The sequence below is a fragment of the Canis lupus genome, chromosome 21, assembly GCF_048164855.1.
Source record: "Canis lupus baileyi chromosome 21, mCanLup2.hap1, whole genome shotgun sequence".
NCBI lineage: Eukaryota > Metazoa > Chordata > Mammalia > Carnivora > Canidae > Canis > Canis lupus.
Genome location: NC_132858.1, coordinates 31,689,856 through 31,712,284, shown reverse-complemented (window position 1 = coordinate 31,712,284; position 22,429 = coordinate 31,689,856). Strand labels below are relative to the sequence as shown.

Below are 22,429 nucleotides of genomic sequence, written 5' to 3'. Positions count from 1 at the left end.
GCTCAAGTCGTGATCTCAGGTTTATGAGATCAAGCCCCACATTGGCCTCTGCTCAGAATCTGCTGGAGATTTTCTCTCTCTGCTCATATACTCTCTCTCTCTTCTCTCAAATAAGTAAGTTAAATCATAAAAAAAAATCCTCATCATTTAAGCCTATTTTCAGAACACATAAAACTGTATAAATACAAACTAAAAATAATAACTGAGAAACAGGGAATATACAGTTGACCTTTGGAAAACAACTAGTTTGAACTACATGGGTCCAATTATACATGTTCTTTATATATATAAGATAGTACAGTACTATAAATGTATTTTCTCTTCCTTATGGTTTTTTTAATAATACTTCCTTTTCTCTTTCTTCCTTAAGAATTCAATATACAATAAATACACAAAGTATGTGAGAAATGACTTCCTATATTATTGGTAAGGCTTTTCTAGTTCGCAGTAGGCTATTAGTAATTAAGTTTTGGGGGAGTCAAAACTTATATGTAGATTTTCAACTGTGCAGCAAGATTGGTGCTTCTAACCTCCTCATTGTTCAAAGGGTCAACTGTACTTTGGTACATAATGGGTATATATCATAGAAAAAGTTTATTTTTTATCAGTTTTGATAAGCCAGTCTATGTTCTGCTAGCCTAAATTAGAAGCAAATTTAGACCCTCACTCACCTCCTATGGCCTGCTGCACCGCCTGAACGCTCTGCCACTGTCCCACAGAAATGCTTCGATTACCTGCAGTCCTCCCCCAAATTAGGCCAGTGTCCAGAGTGCTGGCTCCTTATCTCGCTTGGGCCTATGCCAAAGATGTAAAATCTTGTGCAGATGCCCAAGCCTTAATGCTTCAAGGTGTAGACCTTTTAGCCAATGCTGTAGCCATTACTATGGGGCCAAAGAGAAGAACAGTGATTATTGAACAGAGTTGGGGAAGTCCCAGAGTAACAAAGGAGGATGTGACCGTAGCAAAGTCAATTGACTTAGAATATAAAAATATTCTCACTAAACTTGTTCAAGATGTCGCCAATAACATAAATGAAGAGGCTGGGGAATGGCACCACTACCGCTACTCTCTGGGCATGCTCTATTGCCAAGGAAGGCTTGGAGAAGATTAGCAGAGTTGCTAATCCTGTGGAAATCAGGAGAGGTGTGATGTTAGCTGTTGATGCTGTAATTGCTGAACTTAAGAAGGAGTCTAAACCTGTGACAACCCCTGAAGAAATTGCTCAGGTTGCTACTATTTCTGCAAATGGAGACAAAGAAACTGGCAACATCATTTCCAATGCAATGAAAAAGGTTGGAAGGAAGAGTGTCATCACAGTAAAGGAAGGAAAAACACTGAATGATGAATTAGAAATTACTGAAGCCATGAAGCCATGAAGTTTGATCGAGGTTATATTTCTCCACCTTTATTAATACATTGAAAGGTCAGAAATATGAATTCCAAGATGCCTATGTTCTGAAACATAGTGAAAACACTGAGCGAAAAGAAAATTTCTAGTGTCCAGTCCATTATACCTGCTCTTGAAATTGCCAATGCTCACCATAAGCTCTTGGTCATAATTGCTGAAGATGTTCATGCAGAAACTCTGAGTACACTCATTTTAAATAGGCTAAAATTTGGTCTTCAGGTTGTGGCAGTCAAAGCTCCAGGTTTTGGTGACAGTAGAGAGAACCAGCTTAAAGATATTGCTAATGGTGGTGCAGTGTTTGGGGAAGAAGGATTGACTCTAAATCTCAAAGATGTTCAGCCTCACAACTTAGGAAAAGTTGGAGAGGTCATTGTGACCAAAGATGATGTGATGCTTTTAAAAGAAAAATGTGACAAGGCTCAAATTGAAAAACATGTTCAAGAAGTCATTGAGCAGTTAGATATCACAACTAGTGAATATGAAAGGGAAAAGTTGAATGAATGCCTGGCAAAACTCTCAAATGGAGTAGCTATGTTGAAGGTTGGTGAGACAAATGATGTTGAAGTGAGTGAAAAAAGACAGAGTTGCAGATGCCCTCAATGCCACAAGAGCTGCTGTTGAAGAAGGCATTGTTCTGTGAGAGGGTTGTGCCCTGCTTCAGTGCACTGCAGCCTTGGATTCAATAACTCCAGCTAAGGAAGGTCAAAGAATTAGTATCAAAATTATTAAGAGAATATTCAAAATTCATGCAATGACCATTGCTAAGAATGCAGGTGTTGTAGGATCATTGATAGTTGAGAAAATTACACAGAGTTCCTCAGAAGTTGGTTATGATGCTAGGCTTGGAGATTTTGTGAATATGGTAGAAAAAGGAATCATTGATCCAACGACGGTTGTAAGAATTGCTTTATTGGATGCTGCTGGTGTGGCCTCTCTGTTAACTACAGCAGAAGTTGTAGTCACCAAAATTCCTAAAGAAGGGAATGGGTGGAATGGGAGGTGGTATGGGAGGTGGTATGGGAGGCGGCATATTCTGATCCCTAGAATAGTGCTATAGCCTTTACAAATTTGATTGTATCAACAGCACAAACTAGGCTATATTTCTATGCATCACTATATTAAGAGGGGCTGACAAGTTATTCACTGACCATTTCCTTTTTCTTCTTTAGTCCAAGCAGATCAATATCTTAGAGCTGTCTATGCAATTCCATAAGCAGCAGAGTTAATAGATATGGACTTCCTATTCACAGGTGGTGACCAATTGGGCAGATTAAATATTTAGAGCTGGCTGATTCTTGCTTGGTCATGTCATATAGGCTACCAGTGGTAACATGATGAAGGCTAGATTATTGAATACCGGAAGGAGAATTCAGTTAAATGCTTTAGTCTGTTCCATAGGGTTTCCTGGGGATACAGAAAGTGAAAAGCAAGAAAAAAATGTCTGTTAATAGTACGTTCATAAATTTTATCAGCAAAATTATTTAAGTATTTCCTGTCACCCTTAGCTTAGCAAGTGACCACTTCATCTTGCTAATTTTGAAAGTCAGAACTTTCATGTTATTTCTGACTCTGGTTTTTCTCTTCTACCATATGTCAAATTCATCAGCAAATTCTGTCATCCATGGATTCAGAATCCCCGTGCGATTTACATATCCTCCAAGTCTTTATGTTTACTGCCTTGTTAGGGTGCCACAGTCTTTCCCTTGAAGTACAGCAATACCCTTCTCATAAGCAAATAAAGTGCTGAGGAAAGTACACGCGTGCCCAGTCAGGCAGAGAATCACAGCATAGTGGTTGAGACAGAGAAAAACTTAAGGTGGTATAAGACTATACATATATATATAAATTATTATAATCATTAATATATCAGCATATATTATGTATGTATATTTGTATATGTGTATATGTATATATTTATAAATATGCATTTCTATCAGGTGTGTATTTATTTTAAACATACATAGCTTTACAAAATATAGAATAAAGCAAAAAACCCTCCAATACCATGAAAATAATACATATAATTGAAATGCTCTAAATATATATACTCGTCAGTAATCCTCAGTGCTGCCACGATCTACAGTGGTTCAGTCTGTTCCTCCAAGTCCACAAAATGTGGTTATCAGAGCTTCTGAAGTCCAAGTGCTAGACTGGCTTAAATATCAATCTTGAATCCTGTCTATGGTAGATCATAAATGCTGATTTTCATTCTTTGGAAAAAAGTATATTATTTATTCTCACCAAAGTATAATCATCATTCTATCGAAACAATGCATATGCCAAATAATTTTAGATTTTTAATTTGTATTTATAATACAAGCTGAAAAAAGTTGATCTTATGGAACTAGTAAGTATAGCCAAATAAGAAATCCAACAGAACTATTACACGTTCAAATCTGGTAGGTGGAATTTTACTCAGTTTTTGTTTATTACTTGTGTCCTAGTTTCTAGGCATTGTGCTCAGTCCAGGAATCCAGTAATGAATAACACAGAGGCTCCAAACTCAGAGTTCACACTTTACTTTCTATGATGTTCAAGAAAAATCATCCTTGCCATGTATCTGTGTGGTTCTTTCTCTTTGTTTGCAGGAGTATAGATAACAACTGCCTTATTTATCATCACTTGAGATGACATAAAACATTGTGCCTTATATATAAATATTAAACAATAAATTATTAGATATAATTAGCTTATAAAATTGTTAATTGTGTGCTACATTTTACAATTTTAATTTCTACTATCTGGGTTTTTATTAGTGCCATTAAACATAATAAATACTTGTTTTGCTTAAGAAAGTTCAATAGTATTCTTGATACATTTTATAATAAGCTAACTGTGGTTTTCCATATGACTTTCCCTTTGTATATACAATATTATTTAAAAATAAGTTTTTGTAAAATAAGCCAAATGGTTTTTATTTTAATGTATATATTATTAGTAGATTGCTTATTTCCATTTTATATGCCATCTACTAAGTTTATATTTACCAGGAAAATAACTACTTTGGTGACTTAAGTCATGTCTTCTTCAACTTCTTCTTATACTTGGCAGTAAGTGTAGGCGTGTGTCTGGGCCACTCGCCCAACTGTACCAGTGGTTCCCTTTCATTTCCTTTCCCTGATTCAGCAGCCAGTATGAGTGACAGGATGGTCACCAATCTTCTAGACAAAAAATAGTTTGACAAGAGTTGGTGTTTCCACTGTGTTAGTCATATGGGAGTCCTCTCTGTGGTCAGTACCTGTATGGAAAAAGAATGAAAAGTGTGTTTTCACTGATAACATTCCTTCAAATATATTTTGTTTCACAGAACAACAAACCACAAAGATGATTCCAGTCAAGACATCCAAATGTTTACTCTGAGTCATAGACCGGCTACCACAAACCGAGGTAAGGGATTCCCTAAGTAGTATCTCGGTTTTCTATAGACACTAAAAGCTCTCAGATATGGATTTGAGTGGCCAAGTTTTATTTAGTTTGCTGACTTTAAAATTTCACTCAGTGACTTTTTTGACTACTCTGGGCAAGACACGGAGCTATATTCTGTAATACATAGAAAGTGGAATAAAGAAGAGTTCCCACAATGAGATAGTTTATAGGTATATCAGATGAGTGTAAGAAAATATAAAAGTAGCATCGTTAGATTATAATTAGCATCTTAAAAGAGCGTTTGGGGGATTTAGAAGAAAAAAGGATTGCAACTTTTTAGTAATACCAAGAAGACTTCATACAGGGTAACATCGTCAAATCTATAGAATTTCAGCGCTTAATATGATGGTGACTTTTTAGGGAGAAGGGACATCACTGAGTACCTGTTTCAGGAAGAGAAATGATACAGTTGGATTGGCCTGTTGGATGCAAGTAGGGAATTACTAGGGCTAAAGCTGAAAATTAAGTTGATGTTAATTTTGTTTGCTAATTTGAATAAACCATATTTAATGTGGTAACCATTTTTTTTAGTGTAATAACATAATCTAAGTGTGACTTAGAAAAACTAATCTGAATTATTCATTAGAATAAAATGATGTCAGAAAGACTATAGAAATGAGACCAGTGAAGAGATAGGAGTAAAAGAAGATATAGTGTAAGGTAGAGAAATAGGAATCAGAAAGGCCGAGTTGACAAAGTAGGGATTATATGATTAGCTGATTATGAGAGACATTTGATAGAAACCAAAAATTTCATTATTTTTACTTTGGAATAAAACCCAATTGTTTTTCACAGATTGAAGGATATGCGAATGGATTTGGCTTTTCTTTATAGAGTTTGAATCCCAGGTATTTCACTAGGTAGTTTATATAGTGGATGGACAATTGACAATAGGGAAGGGAAGTCGAGAGAAAATTGGATATCATTCAGTTGGAGGTAATTATGACAGTTACTAAATGACAAGCTAAAGACCTTTATTTTTGACAATACTATGTTATATTCAATATGTACTATGATTAGCTTTATGCTATATTTTCCATTGACTTCATCTTGATTTTTCTTCATTCATGGGTTCTAGATGAAAATGCTTGGGTGTACAGAGGCTGATGGAGATTGTCATATTGGCCATATCCACTTATTCTTTCCCTCTTTACTCAGCCAGTAGTAATAGATTTTATGTGCTCAACAAGGTAGTAATTATAGTGTAATATAAAGATGAATGAAATCAAGTTCTTGCCTTCACAGAGCTAAGTTTGGTTGAGCAGAGTAGGAAGTCATTGCTAGTAAGTCTGGTTTTAGAATCATCAGTTCATAATTTCCATTATACTGATGAATTTGTTGTCAAGGCTCACTTAGAAATCAGTTAGCAAATATATTTATCAAAAATATCTAAGAACCATGTAGCAAGTGGCTATGAGACAAAGAATTATTTAAGAGTCTGTATTCATAAGAAATAAAATCATACTTTGGCAATAATTGCCTTGCTGTGGAAAATCATCTTTTTCAGTTTGGCATACAAAGCAATTTGGACAACTACTTGTTTATAATAAAAGTGAAGTTTTATACTATTTAAATCATACTTCTGATTCTTGAACTTAATATGCTACTGTCTAAATTTGTTTTAATATGTGACATTAGATTTATTTCATTTGGAATGTGAAGACTGACTTTCATGTTGCCAGGTATTTATTTGTACTTTTTTCTTTTGTTTCTTTTCTTTGGTTTACTTTGCTTTGCTTTTTATTCCTCTCTTTTTTTGTCTTTTCTCTTTTAATTTTTTCTTTTTTTTTCTTTCTTTTAATTTTTTCAAATGAACTATGAAACTGAGATTTTATGTCTGCATCTGCATATATAAAGAGCTGTAGAGCCGTATTGTCATTATGGCCCTACTAATACACTTAATGTTTTGTTTAATTTACCATAGTCAGGGGATCCCTGGGTGGCTCAATGGTTTGGTGCCTGCCTTTGGCCCAGGGCATGATCCTGGAGTCCCGGGATCGAGTCCCACAGCGGGCTCCCTGCATGGAGCCTGTTTCTCCCTCTGCCTGTGTCTTTGCCTCATTCTCTCTCTCTCTCTCTCTCTCATGAATAAATAAAATCTTAAAAAAAAATAATTACCATAGTCTTGGTGGACAACAATCATTGGATGAACTATAGAAAGAGGTACCTCTTGACCGTTTAAGTACACGTCACCAAATAAAGTTAATTCTGTCAAATTTTGTTACCTGCAGTGGTGACTCCTTGGTAACATTAGCAATTTTGCAAGCCCCCAGAAATAAGGTATTCTTTTTGCAGGTTTAAAACTCCAAACCTCTATTTTTAAAACTATTTTTGAGCTTCTGAAAACTTTTCCTTAATTCCAGAATTCCATTTCAACTTAAACAATGTATATCTAAGTACATTATTTTTCAATGTTGATATTTAATTTCCTGTCCATTGTGCTTAAAGAAAAAAAGAAAAATCAAGTAATACTACTACTACTAGTAATGATTACTTTTTAAGCATGCCACCTCTACCTGGAAATAATAGATTAGGTAATACGGCATGACATTCAATTTCCATTTTCTACTTGGTCACCTTTATTTTTCTGGATTACCTGTGATTGTGAATATACAAGAAAAACTTTGGATTTTTAGAACTCTAAGGCCACTACTACAGTTAAGGGGAAAAAAAAGACATAGCTCTTGCCATTACCTTACTTTTAAGGCTTATTTGGGAAGCTAAGGTTTACTAGGATGTCTTTGTCTCCTCTGTAATCCTCACAAATGAGATTTTTTAGAAACCATCACTAACTTGGTGAGAGTTTTGTATAGTGTCTGAACAGTGACTTCAATGACATCACAGAAAGTGAAGTAGCAGAAAAAAATTTCCATTAAAAAGGAATATTTGGAGCACTTCAGAGTAGGTGCAGAGTGTTGTTTCTCTGTAAGTTTGTTGAGTTATATCTCTAATTAAGTATCTCCAAGTATTTTGTGTACACATAACATTGTATAATACCATACCCTAACTAGTTCCTCATGCAAAGATCAAAGTTTTTGAAAATATAATGGTTTCTTTTTACTGGACTTACTTTTATCCCCTTCTTTTTCCACTTTTTCCATTGGGGATACACTCTCCAAAGTTGTTTAAAAAGAAAAGAAAACACCTTTAGATCTTTGGGTCTCCTTATTCAGCCAAGGAAAACATTGAATATGAACATCAAATGCTCCAGTAACATTTCTATGATTTGTCATTAAACTATTTTCCTTCCTTTGAATTTTTTTTTAAATAGTGTTTAAGTCTATAAAAGATCATGGTCCCCCAAAAGTCAACAATTTGCTTTAAATTAAATTTTTTATTAATTCAGTTCAGTCTTTTAAATTGGAAATTGAACTTTGATGGTTACTCTATCTATACAATATTAGTGTTCTTGCATTATGAAAGTTCCAAAAGTTATAAAGGAAAATGGTAATAAAGTTTTTGAAAGAAATTTCAAATGTTTCTGTAGAAAAGTATATATAATTGGGTCAACATATAACTGAAAAGGTTCAGAACTTACTAAAACAATTTCCATTGAAATGAATGTTCTGTATCCTTTCTTAAGATATTAAATTTAAAATGTTACATTTAAAATACTATCTGTATACTGTATTTTAAAATGAAATAGGAGTTGAGTTCAAAATTGTTATTATGTATAAAACTAAAAGTAAAATCTCCAAGAAACTAAACTTCTCTTTTTTAATTGATTTATTGAAGATTTTTAAGTAGGAATTCCTTATTTAGCTAGTATATTTGGCATCTATGTGCTAAATCCATTGGTAGATTTGAGGAAGAAAAGTTAAATAGGTAATTGATTCTATCTTGGAAATGTCCACTCAGGGTTAGGGGGATAAAAATTACATTATATCAGAAATAAATGGCTATTTTTCCTTGAAAAAAAGTTCATGGACATAAAAATGTTAATGGAAATAATAAGTAATTTTCTACTCTTAGGTGACTATTTTTATCTATATGAAATTTTACTAGCATTATCAAATTGAGTTAATGCTTTATCTATAAATTAAATACTTATTATATTTAAATTTTTTTTTGAAATGTTTTATCAGATTCAATTCTGTAACACCTCAGTATTTCGCAGTAATGGGAAGGAAATTCACCTCCATCAGGTAGATAGCAGTGAAGTTGAAAAATGGTGTAGTTTTAAAATGCTTAGAATAAGTCAAATGAAAAGGCTGCACGATTCATGTTTTATTTTTATCTTTCAATGTGTAGTCACTTTTTGCATCACTGATGGGTAAAGCTTGAGTTCATTTATCCAACTTATTACTAAAATGTTTTATATTATAAAGATTGAAATTATGATTATTAGAGATAGTCACAAAAGGAAAAAATATATACTCAATGTACTAATATATTTTGAGATGTTTTCTATCATAAGATTTTGTTAACTCACATATTAAACTGTTTTTAGAAGTAATTGGTAAAAGGCTAGTGTACTAAAATCCATGCCCCTTCCCTCCTGCAGATTATAGATTTTAGTTATAGCCATTGTGTATCTCTCTGATGTGTGTGCTCAGCAAGGATGGAGGATGGTTTTCTTTTATGGGAACATGACCTGGCAATCATACATTAAGTTCTGTGACCCTTTGATAACTGAATAGCAAACTAAAAATGATATAACGTGCTCTATATTTACCTTTAGGGTATATTTTAGTATAAAGTAATCAAAGAGTAAATGTTTAATTTGCATATCACAGTAAAAGAACAATTTCCCCTTTGGGTGTTGACAAGACTCAGAGTGAATTGCCTGGTCTATTCTTTTGGTGGTTTTTTACCGAATGAAGACAAACTTACCATTATTTTGCCTTTGTCTTTGATGTTGAATGACTGAAGATTAAAGATTTTTTTTTCTTGACATATGGCATTTCTTTAGTGACAATGTCCCCCTCACCCAACACCTTTTTGAAGTACTGATCACGTGAGGACATGACATAAAAGATTTCATTTGGTATTTTTCACTCTAAAATTTCCATTTGGTTCTTTCTGATCATTTTAATTTCCCTTGTAAGATTTCTTTTTTTTTAGTTACAAGCATATTTTCCTTTGTGTCCATGAACGTAATTATAACAGCTGCTTCACGATTCTTGTCTACTACTTTTTGCATCTGGATCATCTCAGATTGGTTGCAGTTTCTTGAATACGGGTCAAATTTTTGGTCGTGTCCTGGGTATTGGGAAGGAAAAAATTGTAGAGATTCTGCTTTGGGTGATAGTCTTAAAAAAGATGATTGCTTTTTCTTTGTGCTAGTACTCCATTAAGTGGCTGAACTCAAACTCAAAACTCCCTTCCTGGGGCGAGCAGACTCAGAAATCTGGAAGTTCAATGCTTCTAGGCTTGCGGGCTGCTAGTGCCCCCATGTCCACGCGTGACTCGGGCTGGCCAGGGGTTCAAGCAGAGCTCGTGAGCAGACTTGGAGGCGTTTAAAACAGGAACCTCTCCTTTCTCGTCTTTCCTGCCTCCTCTCCGCTTGCTGCGATGCCTCAACACATCCCTGTGGCCCATCAGGCTCTAAGCTCTCTGGGCTCTTGTGACCTCACGTGTCACAGACCGGAGCCCAGTTAAGGGAATGTTCTTTTTTTTTTTTTATTTTTTTTAGGGAATGTTCTTAAAAGAAAAAGGGGACAGTCATCCAGTGACATTTCCATCCTCCAGATGGTGACTACTCGATACCTTCTGCCTGCTTTTGGCGAATCTCTAGTGCTTCCAGGTGATCATGTATTATTTTTCTGTGTCCCCCGAAGATGGTACCTGAGGTCTGCTAGAGGAAGTCCCACCGAAGCCCTCCTATCCCGGCTACGAGCAGGAGGTCCTCCACGAATGTTTGTATCTGATTTTCTAACAAATTTGTCTCTAGCAGAGAAGAACTGTGTCATTAAATTCATGACAAATATGTGTCTCTTTTAAGAATCATTATCTTAGGGCAGCACGCAGGACTCAGCGGTTCAGCACAGCCTTGGGCCCAGGGCGTGACCCCGGTCCCGGGATCCAGGCCCAGGTCGGGCTCCCTGCATGGAGCCTGCTTCTCCCTCTGCCTGTGTCTCTGCGTCTCTCTGTGCCTCTCATGAATAAGTAAATAAAATCTTTTAAAAAAAAATCAAAATACTGAAGTTTAAGAAACAAAAAAATACCACTTTTTTTTCTTTTAAAGAATCATTATCTTCAAAATAACTTCAACTTACTGCCCAATACTATGAAGAGGAAATGTTTTATTCATTATAATTACTGTTAAAACATCTGTATCTTACAACAATATGCAATTTCTATCAATATTTACCGAATTTCGTGCAACCACCTCCACATTGAAAGAGTGGTAAACCTGCCACATAAAACGGGGCGTATCAAAATATGTATGATAACCATACACTTAAAAATCACTTTAAAATATATTGTATTTTTACATTTTTACATCAACATATCCATTTGTCTAATAGTTCATGTGTTTTGTAATAATTGGCAGCATTTTTGGATATCTTGGTGGCACATACAGTAATGGCAGCTATAACTGATGATGTTTTTGATTTTAGGAAATAATTTAAATGCTTTTCATACATTCATCTAAAATGAGGGAATTGTAAACTGTTGTAGAAACTGTACCCTTTTGTGTTATTTTAGATTTAGAAATATATACTTTAATAATGATGAATCAAAACTAGTACATACTTCATTCACCTTTATGCAACTTTTTAAAGTATGTTACATAAAAAATGCACTTAAAATGTTAATCTGTTTTTTTTTCTATTTGCCATCATGAATGTGTCTCTTTGTGTAGAAACAGAACAATAAACATTAAGTAATAAAATAGTATCTTCTAGAATGACAGAAACTAGCACAGCGCTATAAACGCAACACGCTAGGGGTAAAAACCCAAGAAAAAGATCATATTCACATGGGTTCTAAAATAAGGCATAAATATCTCCATTTTTCCAGATAGAGAAAATTTCAGCTATAAAAATTAATGACAGAGAAAGCTTTAAAAAAATAGATAAAAGGAATGTGCTTTTGAAACTAGGCACTTTGCCAGTTGTGATTACTGTCTAATTCTGCAAATATGTTTTAAAGCCAAGCTTGTCAAATGAGCTTGAAAAAATTACCAGAATTATGAAATCTTCTGTACAGACAACTGTCCTGGGATCCCTGGAGACTCTCTCATAGTAAATCTTGTATGGTGGCCAAAACCAGTCAAAACATTCTCTATTCAGATTTTCTTCACTTGGTCTTTTCATCACAATTTTAATGTTAGAAGGATGTTAGCACTGGGTGCTACAGATCCTAAGCAATTAACTTATTTATCTACATTTCCCAGTTATGTGGTGGAGCGGGGTGCTGAACTATTGACATGCTTTTGGAAGAATGGATGAGTCTAGAAAAGGAAAGAAATGAAAAAAAAAAAAGAAATGTAGGAGAGTAAAGATTCGCTAAAGCTTATAGATACTTCATCATAGCAATTAAATTAGAGCCACATATTAAGGAATTATCAGCATTGAAAAATAATTGATAGATTCTAGTTTGGAGTCCCATGTTTTAGCAGACTATTTTCTCTCAAAAGAAATATTTGAATCCTTTTTGTGTTTGTAGACTGTAACATTTTATTAAAATTTGTGATAGATACATACCTGGTATTTGACAACATTTGATATGCCTTGTTTTTCAGTATAAAGTTATGCTTTTATTTAAAAATACTTTTAAACATATTTAGAGAAATCTTTACTTATTTTGATTTACATATATATATATTTTTTTTCTTGTGAAGATTTCTCTTACAGTTGGTTGGTACATTCCTAGAGATGAGACCCTTGTGATGTGTTCCTCTCTGCAAGGTCTGGAGTATGCATTCAAAACTGAACTAATTGCATCCAGAAGTCTTCAGGTACCCTAGATTCTTTTGGTATTATTCCATTTTTTTGGTATTATTCCTAATTAGGGAGCATTTAAGGAGTCTTAGCCCAACAACTGAGCAGCAGATGACCACACAACACATGGCTCACACTGGCATGTTTTCAGCTTTACTAACTGATTTCCAGCATTTTTTCCTGCTTGTCATTTCTCAAAATTGAATTCCTGTGGGGAAAATTTTTGCCTTGATCTTTGTACTCTTTTTACTGGACTCAACCTTGGCATCACAGTCCAATTTCTGGTCCTTCCATTCAATCAACAAATATTTACTGAATACATTTTATGTGCCATGCACTAGTCTAAGTAAGTGCTTCCTATATATGCCGGAAGCGAACACTGAGGGCTTCCCTTATATAGCTTAGATTCAAGTAGCAGGGAGTGGAGAGGAAGACCATTAATAGTAAACAGCAGGAAAAAAAAAAAGGAACATGAAATCGTATGCTAGAATGAAGTAAGTGCTAAAGGAAAAAAAAAAAGCCAGAGTAAGGGGTATCTAGAGTAAAGAGAGCTGAGAGTTCCTTGCATTTTAAGGAGGCCGGTCATCGAGAAGGTGATGTCTGAGTGGAGAAAGGAAACAAGGTGGAGAGAATTGTTCTTCACAGAGGGCCCACCAGCATGGAAGCTTTTCTCAGATTCATGGAGAGGCAGGAGGCCAAGAGCGGAGCAGGGGCGATCTGAATGAGAAAGGGAGCCAAGGAGGATGAGGTCAGAGAGGTAGTAGGGGGAGAGTCCAAGCATGGTGTGCTCCATGACAAGGATTTGTTTTCATTCTGAGGAAATCTGGGAGTCAAGGCAGGATTCTGCTCAAATCTTCCAACCACATACTAGTCTCTGTCTTTACGTCCCCTATTCATAACAGAATGTGTTGAAATACCTCATAATAATAGTAGATTTGTCTGTTTTCCCTGTAGTCTTATAAATTTTGCTTTAAATATTTTATTAGGTGAATACAGTTAGGAGCTGCCACATATTTCTGGTGAATTCAACATTAAAAAATTATTATATCGAGCTATTTCTAATAAACCTGTTTTGCATTCTAAAATCTGTTTTGTCTGAGAGTAATATATAGCTATTACAGTTTCTTTTGGCTACTATTTTCTGGTGTTTTTTTTTTTTTTTCTTTTCCTACTTTATTGCTTCCAACTTTTCCCCAGCTATTCATGGATATATCTCTTAGAAGAAACAGAGATGAATGTTTATTTTTTCCTTGTTTTCTTTATTCCTTTTATAATCTAACCTGATAATCTCTGTCTTTACATGACACATTTTTTTACATTTGTAGTTATTGTGATTTTTAGACCTTTCATATTTTTATGCTGTTTCATTATCTTTTTTAATTTTACGAGTTGATTAATTTTTGTTATTATTAACCTTGAGTTTTATTCTTTTCTTTTCTTTTTTAAGATTTATTTATTTATTCATTAGAGATACAGACTGAGAGAGAGGCAGAGACACAAGCAGAGGGAGAAGCAGGCTCCATGCAGGGAACTTGATGCGAAACTCGTCCCGGATCCAGGGATCATGACCTGAGCCAAAGGCAGCTGCCCAACTGCTGAGCCACCAGGCATCCTTATTCTTTTCATTTCATATACTGATTTGAGAATTACACATATAATTTCAGTGTCTAAAGTTTATTTTTGAACATCTAGTATACTTATTCAATTAATTAATGAATATGAAATTATTAGCTTAGTTACCACTGGAAAATACCAGGGGAAAAAAATTTTCAAATTTAGCTAATATACATTGGACCTTAGGAAATTCAACTTTGATCCCTTTACTGTTAGTACTGTATAGTGCTCTAGTTGTGTTCTTTTGTTAGGTAGAAGCTAGATATGAGCAGTAAAAGGAATGCCCATAAGCAAAGTCCCAAGTCCTTGAAGGGGACTGATAGAGACCAGAGCTAGAGGCACAGAAGGTGATAAATAGGTTATATACTAGAGGCCAAGAGCACAGCCTGACCTCGTGGCTTCCAGAACCCTGGGACTAAAAGACCAAGAGCCAGAGGTGCAGAGCACGTGCTCACCTATTCCACCTCTGCCCCAGGGTAGCCCCTAGACTCATCATAATGAGTCCACATTGTGGTTGCAGCCCCACTCCCCTCCATGGAGAGAGGTTGCCATGACAGTTCTGGTACAAACCTTGTGGGGTCAAATCCCCCCCAGCCCCAAACTGTGGAAGTAGCTCCCCAAATGACTGGAAGCAGTCTCCACTAGAGACCTCCCTGTCCGTGACCCAAGACCCTGCAGACGCAAAAGGAAAGGACTCCTGTGGCCTTAGGCCCCTCTGGTCCTACGTGCTCTCCCACCTTGAGAGTTTACTGTCCTTAACAGCCTGCTCTGTGCTTGCTGCTTTCTTTCTGTCTTTATTCTAGTGCAGATCATCACCTAATTGTTTGGTGGGTTCCATTAGTGGGCAAACTAAGAACCAAGACTTTTTTTCACACAATGCAGACTCTTCCATGGGTAACACTTTTTTACAAAAGTGATTCTAAATTAAAACATCATTATGAATTTATTCATGTTTTATAATAGCATTATTTTATGCAAACGTTATTTTGAGGATTTGTGCACTTGTTTAACAATTCTTGGGGATCCCTGGGTGATTCAGCAGTTTAGCGTCTGCCTTCGGCTCAGGGCATGATCCTGGAGACCTGGGATCGAGTCCCGCATCTGGCTCCCTGTATGGAGCCTGCTTCTCCCTCTGCCTGTGTCTCTGCCTCTCTCTCTCTCTCTCTCTCTCTCATCAATCAATAAATAATTAAAAAAAAAACCCACACAATTCTTTGTGCATTATTTCATTTTGCAATGCTTCCTTTCTTCGTGGTGGAGTTATTTTTCCTCTTCCTACTTCATATCTTTTGAAAACTTCTTTATGACAGATGGTTAGTGGTAAGCTTCTTCCCCTTAAGCTATATTTCTCCCTCATTCTTTTAGTTCAGCTGTGCATATAATTTCAGTTTGATAGTTACCTCTATTTTTCTGAAACTTTTGAAGGTATTCATTTTTTTCACTTCCATTTTTATTTTGAGAAGTGGCTATTATTTTTTCATGGTTTCTTTGTAGGTGATCTCTTTTTATTTTGACCCATTATTAAGATCCTCCCAATACCTTTGGTTACCTCCTGCTTACCCACACTGTACCAGTGGATATTTTTTATTCATACCAGTTGGTATATGTTATATTTTATTTATCTTTACATTTGTGGAGGTTTTTATCCATTCTTGAAAATTTCAAGCATTTTTTCTCAAATTTTGTTTCACCTTCATTTTGTTCTATTCTTTTTTGTTTAGATGTATGTTGGAAACGCTCCATATCCCTTATCTTCCTTCATCTGTTTTACTTTTCTTTCTGCACCTTTTGGACTTAGATCTTAACATCTGAGCTCCAATTTAAATATGCTGTTTTCATTGGATTGATTCTGTTGTTCTGTTGAATTGTAAGTTTCAAAAATGTATTCTTTTTCTTTTCTAGAAGCTAGATTTGTTTGATTTTATTTTGTTGGTTTTATTTTTTATTTTTGCTCTGCCCCTCCCCCCTCTCCATCTGGTTATTTTTATAATGTTTCATTACTTATTTATTTTAATGCACATTTAATTTCTTAAAGCAAATCAAAGATATTATATTTCTTTAATAAAGAAATTTTCAAATTTACCCAGTATACATTGCAGCTTGTTCAAGGCTTAAAATAGCCTGATATTTTGTTGATACTGGCATTTGTCCTCAAGTGAGCTTACCCTTTATTTTTGTTCATTGCTTAGTATTCCTCGCTAGGTGTTTGGTTTTTTTAAAAGATTTTATTTATTTATTCATGAGAGACACACACACACACACACACACAGAGAGGCAGAGACCCAGGCAGAGGGAGAAGCAGACTCCATTCAGGGAGCCCGACATGGGACTCGATCCCAGCTCTCCAGGATCACACCCCAGGCTGCAGGCATCACTAAACCACCACCAGAGCTGCCCAGGCTTTAGTTTATAATATGCTTATGATAAGTTAGTTGTGTGTGTGTGTGTGTGTATTTTTTTCTTAGTTGTATTAGAAAGTTCTTTTCGCCTTTTACCTTGGTTACAGATAGACATAACATTTAGTACCGGAAGAAGAGAATGTTTACTTGCATCATTTTGACATTATGTGTGACTGTCTCTAACAAATTGACCAGATGTTAATCTCAATGTAACAAAATTACCATGTTATTCAAAACAATAGGCATTTAAGTTATTTTCTAAAATCCAACTTGGGATCCCTGGGTGGCGCAGCAGTTTGGCGCCTGCCTTTGGACCAGGGCGCGATCCTGGAAACCCGGGATCGAATCCCACGTCAGGCTCCCAGCATGGAGCCTGCTTCTCCCTCTGCCTATGTCTCTGCCTCTCTCTGTGTGACTATCATAAATAAATAAAAAATTTTAAAAATAAAAATAAAAAAATAAAATCCAACTTGGGTGGGTTGGTTAGTTAATTAAATTTGTCTCTAAAATTATTCAGAAGAAATGATACTTATTTTGTTTTATAATTATTCATGATAATATGGGAAAAATGACAATTCTTTGTTACTATATTTTTAGATCCTCTTCATTGTGGTGATTCCAAGGTTGAGAAAGCAAAGTCAGATAATATTATAAGAGAATAGCTTTTATGCATATGTGCTGGATCATCTTTTCCTTATAATGTATATTAAATTTCCATTGTATCCATGTTTTGAATAAAACATATAGCCTAAATTTTTTAGTCTTTCAAGTCAACTATTTCTCAGAATATTATTCATCTTTCTGTGTCATTTAGTGGGCTGGGCTTTTAAGCCTATAGTATGATATGAGCTTATTCATTTTTGATGTAGCTATTTTGACACTCTTTTTTAGGTATATACATATTTAGATTTCTTATGTCTTCTTGAAGAATTGTCCACATTATCAATATGCAATGCTACTCATCATATTTGATTGCCTTTCTTATTTTGAATTACATTTTGTCTGAAATTAATATAGATATTCCAGCTTTGTTTTGATTTTGTGTCAGCATTGTATACCTTTCCCCATCTTAGCTTTTTTAAAAAAAGATGTATTTATTTATTCATGAGAGACATACACAAAGAGAGGCAGAGACACAGCCAGAGGGAGAAGTAGGCTCTATGCAGGGAGCCTGATGTGGGACTCGATCCCAGGACCCCAGGATCACGACCTGAGCCAAAGGCAGACACTCAACCACTGAGCCACCCAGGCGTCCCAACCCATCTTAGCTTTTAACCTGTCTGTGTTTATATTTAAAATTCACTTATTGTAGATATTGGGGTTGGGTCCTGTTTTTGTTTTTGTTTTTGTTTGTGTGTTTTTTATGATAGAGACAGAGAGAGAGGCAGAGACACAGGCAGAGGGAGAAGCAGGCTCCATGCAGGGAGCCCGATGCAGGACTCTATCCCGGGACTCCAGGATCAGGCCCTGGGCCGAAGGCAGGCGCCAAACCGCTGAGCCACCCAGGGATCCCTGGGTCCTGTTTTTCTTAATCTGAAAATCTTTATGTTATAATTGGTGTATTTAGATCATTCACATTAAAATAATTATTGACATAATTGGATTAATATGTACCATTATTGTTCATTGCATTTTCCTCTGGGTTTTTTTTCCCTCCTTTTTGCCTTATCTAGTATCATTTGAGCACTTTATATGATTCTATTTTGTGTCCCCTCTTAGTATTTTGATACTTGAAAATTTTTTCTAGTGGTTGCTCTAGAGTTTACCACATACATTTTACATGGATCTAGGTTCAACTTCAAAGAGCATTATATGATTTCATGTGCAGTACACGTACCATACAACAGAGGACTCAATTCCTTCCTCTCATCTTTTGCGACACTGCTGTCATTCATTTCATTTACATGTATGCATAGCCACCCAGCACATTTATTACTAGTACTGCTTTGAACAGTTATTTTATTTATTTATTTATTTATTTATTTATTTATTCATTCATTCATTCATTCATTTATTTGAGAGAGAGTACACAAGCATGCACAAGTAAAGGAGGGACACAGAGTCAGGAAGAGGAAGAGAAACTCAAGCAAACTCTCCCCGGAGCACAGAGCCCAAGGCCAAGCTCTGTCTCATGACCCTGAGGTCACGACCTCAGCTGAAACCCAGAGTGGGCCCCTTAATAGTTATTTTTAGATCAATTAACAATAGTGAAGTTGTTTTAAATTTATTTTATCTTTATTTATTCCTTCTCTAGCAGTCTTTCCTTTTGTATAAATCCAAATTTCTAACCTATATTGTTTTTCTTCTGCCTAGGAATTTCTTTTAGTATTTCTTGTAGGTGCAGGGTCTGCTAGAAATAAATTCTTTCAGTACTAATTTCTTTATTATCTTTCAATCTTGAAGGATCATTTACCAGACTATAGAATTCTAGGTAAAGCTTTCCCAAAACTTTAAATATTGTACTCCACTTTCTTCTTGATTACATAGTTTCTGGTAAGATTCCAATGTAGTTCATATTATAGTTCCTCTATAGATAAAATATTTTGATTCCTTTGACTTGCTTCAACATTTCTTTTTTGTCATTTCATTCCTCATTTTAAATATAACATGGAAAAGTTATGAAGTTTTTTTATATGTATCCTTCCTGCATGTTCTCCAAGCTGGTTTGTGAATTTGTGGTTTGGTACTTGTTATAATTTTGTAAAATTCTTGGCCGTTATTTCTTTTTAGTATTTCTTTTGCTCTGTTCTCTTTTCCTTTTCCTTCTGGTATTCTAATTACATACATATTATACCTTTTGAAACTTTCCCACAGATCTCCAATGAGATCTCTGGGTTTTGGGGTGGGTTTTTTTTTTCATACTTTTTCTCCTTGCATTTCAGTTTGGAAGGTTTCTGTTGACCTTTCTTCAAGTTCGTTGAATTCCACTTGTGGCACATTTACTGATGAGCCCATCAAAAGCATTCTTTATTTCTGTTCTTGCATTTTTTATTTCGGAAGTTCCTTTTGATTCTTTTATGGTTTCCATCTCTCTGCTTGCATGACCCATATGCACTTACAGTGTGTCTATTCATCCCATTAGAGCCATAATAGATTAATTACAGTTAGTTCAAATTCCTTTCTGATAAATTCAACATCTGTGTCACATTTGAATCTGGTTGTAATGATTTCTTTTTCTCTTCAGACTATATTCTTTCTTGGCTTTTGGTATGTTTTGTTTATATTTGTTGAAAGCTACATAGGATTTTTCAGGTAACAGGAATTGAAGTAACGGGCTTATAATGTGATGATTTATATCATGATGATATAGACAGATGATTTAATCTGACTGGAAGCTGGGATATATTTAATGTTTCATGGAGCTGTAGGTACTGTAGGCTTCACATTCTCCCAGTAACCTTATTTTTGTCTTCTCTCTTGATCTTAGGCTTCCTCATTCAGAGTCTGTGTCTTATAGCTCTTTACCTACATCTACTATTATTATACTGGGGTCTTGATGGCAATATGTGGGAGAAGGTGAGCGTTCCATAATCTTATGGTTAAACTTCAGTCTCTTAATGTCTCTATCTGAAGACTATGACAGCATTTTTCTTCCTTCCTCCCAATCTCTTCCGTAGTACAGCAGATTATACATCCCTTTCCTTAGAACTTTCATTTCTGTTTAATGTGTGCTTGATTTTTTCACTTAAGTGAGAGAAAGGAATAGAAGAGCTGGGAGTGGGAAGGAATTATCTTCCTCTTGTTGAAATAAGAATTCAGAATTATGCTATGGCAGAGTCCTTTCACCTGAAGAGTAGGTCTTTCTTCTGAAGAAGGCTTGGCGTATATTCCTCAATGCTCTTGGTATCTCCATTCCCATCTCTGCATCAAAAGACCCCCTCAACTTTCTACTATTACTCATCTACATCCTCTACTCATTCTGTTATAAGTTCAGAAGTTTTTTCCTAAATTTCAAGCGTTCTGGTGTGGTAATAGCTGTTGTTTAGCACATTTTTTTGAAAAAATTTCCTTTTTAATGTAATTTTTCCTGCAACTTACTACTTGCTTTTATTTGTTCAACAAAACTATATACTTGCAGTAGGATAAAATCCAACACATATTCATGATCAAAATTCTCAGTAAAGTAGAAATAGAGAGAAACTTTCAACCAGATAAAGACTATTTACAAAATACCTGTAGCTGATATTATACTTAACGGTGAGAGACTCAAATCTTACCAGTAAGGTCAGATATGAAGCAAGGTTATCCTCTTTTGCCACTCTTTTTTAACATTATCCTGAAAGTCTTTGCTAAAAGAATAAAGCAAGAAAAGAAAAAGTATACAGATTAGGAGAAGAAAGCAAAAAACCATTCATATATGACATGATTGTCTATGTAAAAAATCCAAAGGAATCAACAAAGAGCCTCTTGGAACTAATGAATTATTATAGCAAGTTTGGAAAATAGAAGGTTAATTTGCCAAAGTCACTTGTTTCCCTCTATACCAACAATGAACAAATGGAAATTAAAACCACTGTACCATTTGCATTAGCATAAAAAATGTAATATTTAAGTGGAAATATAACATAATATGTGTAAGATTTATATTAGGAATACCATGAAGCTCTGAATAACAGAATCAAAGAAGAAATAAATAAAGTGATGTTCCATGTTCTAGGATCAGAAGACTCAATATTGTCAAAATTTCAGTTCTCACCAACTCGATCTATAGATTCAGTGCCATCCCAATCTAAATCCCAAATTATTTTATGAATATCAACAAATTGATTCTAAACCTCATGTGGAGAGGCAAAAGGCCAGCATAACCAACATAGTATTGAAGAGAAGAACAAAATTGGAGGACTGACACTGCTTGACTACAAGATTTACTATAAAGTTACATAGTATTTAAAAGAGTATGGTTTTGCTAAGAGAATAGGTGAGTTAACCAATAGAACAGAATAAAGAGCTGAGAAATAGATTCCCATAGGAATGCCTGGGTGGCTCAGTGGTTGAGCGTCTGCTTTTGGCTTAGGATGTGATCCCAGAGTTCTGGGATCAAGTCTCCCATCGGGCTCCCTGCATGGGGCCTGCTTCTCCCTCTGCCTGTGTCTCTGCCTCTCTCTCTGTATCTCTCATGAATAAATGAATAAAATCCTTAAAAAAAAAGAAATAGATTCCCATAAATATAGTCAACTGATCTTTGACAAAGGAGGAAAAGCAGTAATGGAGTAAAGATAATATCTTTAAACAAATGGTTCTAGAACAACTAAATGTCCAGTTGTTAAAGAAATGAATCTAAATGGAAAGCTTACACCCTTCACACAAATTAGCACAAAATGGATCATAGGCTTAAATTACAATGCAAAACTATAAAATCCTAGAAAATAACATGGGAGAGAAACTGTGGTGATGTGATTTTACATACAAAATCAAAGACATGATCCATAAAAGAAATAATTGATAAACTGGACTTCATTACAATTTAAAAAAACAGTCTGCTCTGTGAAATACAATATGAAGAGAATTAGAAAACAAGCCAGAGACTGGAAAAAATATTTGCAAAGCACACATCTGATAAAGGACTGCATGCAGTCCCTTGCCATAAAATCTAACAATCACACTTGGTATTTACTGGACAGAGTTGAAAACTATGTCCACACAAAACCTGGCATAATAGATTTTTATAGTGGCTTTATTCATAATTGTCCAAA

General features: G+C 35.1%; 1 protein-coding gene and 1 pseudogene across 1 annotated transcript in view; both read left to right on the top strand.

Moving 5' to 3' along the window:
- Positions 1 to 22,429, top strand: part of LOC140613243 (uncharacterized) — a 75,382-nt gene that overhangs the window by 41,103 nt on the left and 11,850 nt on the right. The window contains exons 3-5 of the mRNA XM_072791796.1: positions 4,716 to 4,795; positions 10,470 to 10,692; positions 12,624 to 12,740. Of these exons, the coding sequence (XP_072647897.1) occupies positions 4,716 to 4,795; positions 10,470 to 10,692; positions 12,624 to 12,672 (352 nt within the window). The 3' untranslated portion in view covers positions 12,673 to 12,740. The remainder of the gene's footprint in view (positions 1 to 4,715; positions 4,796 to 10,469; positions 10,693 to 12,623; positions 12,741 to 22,429) is intronic.
- LOC140613505 (60 kDa heat shock protein, mitochondrial pseudogene) lies at positions 722 to 2,445 on the top strand (annotated as a pseudogene).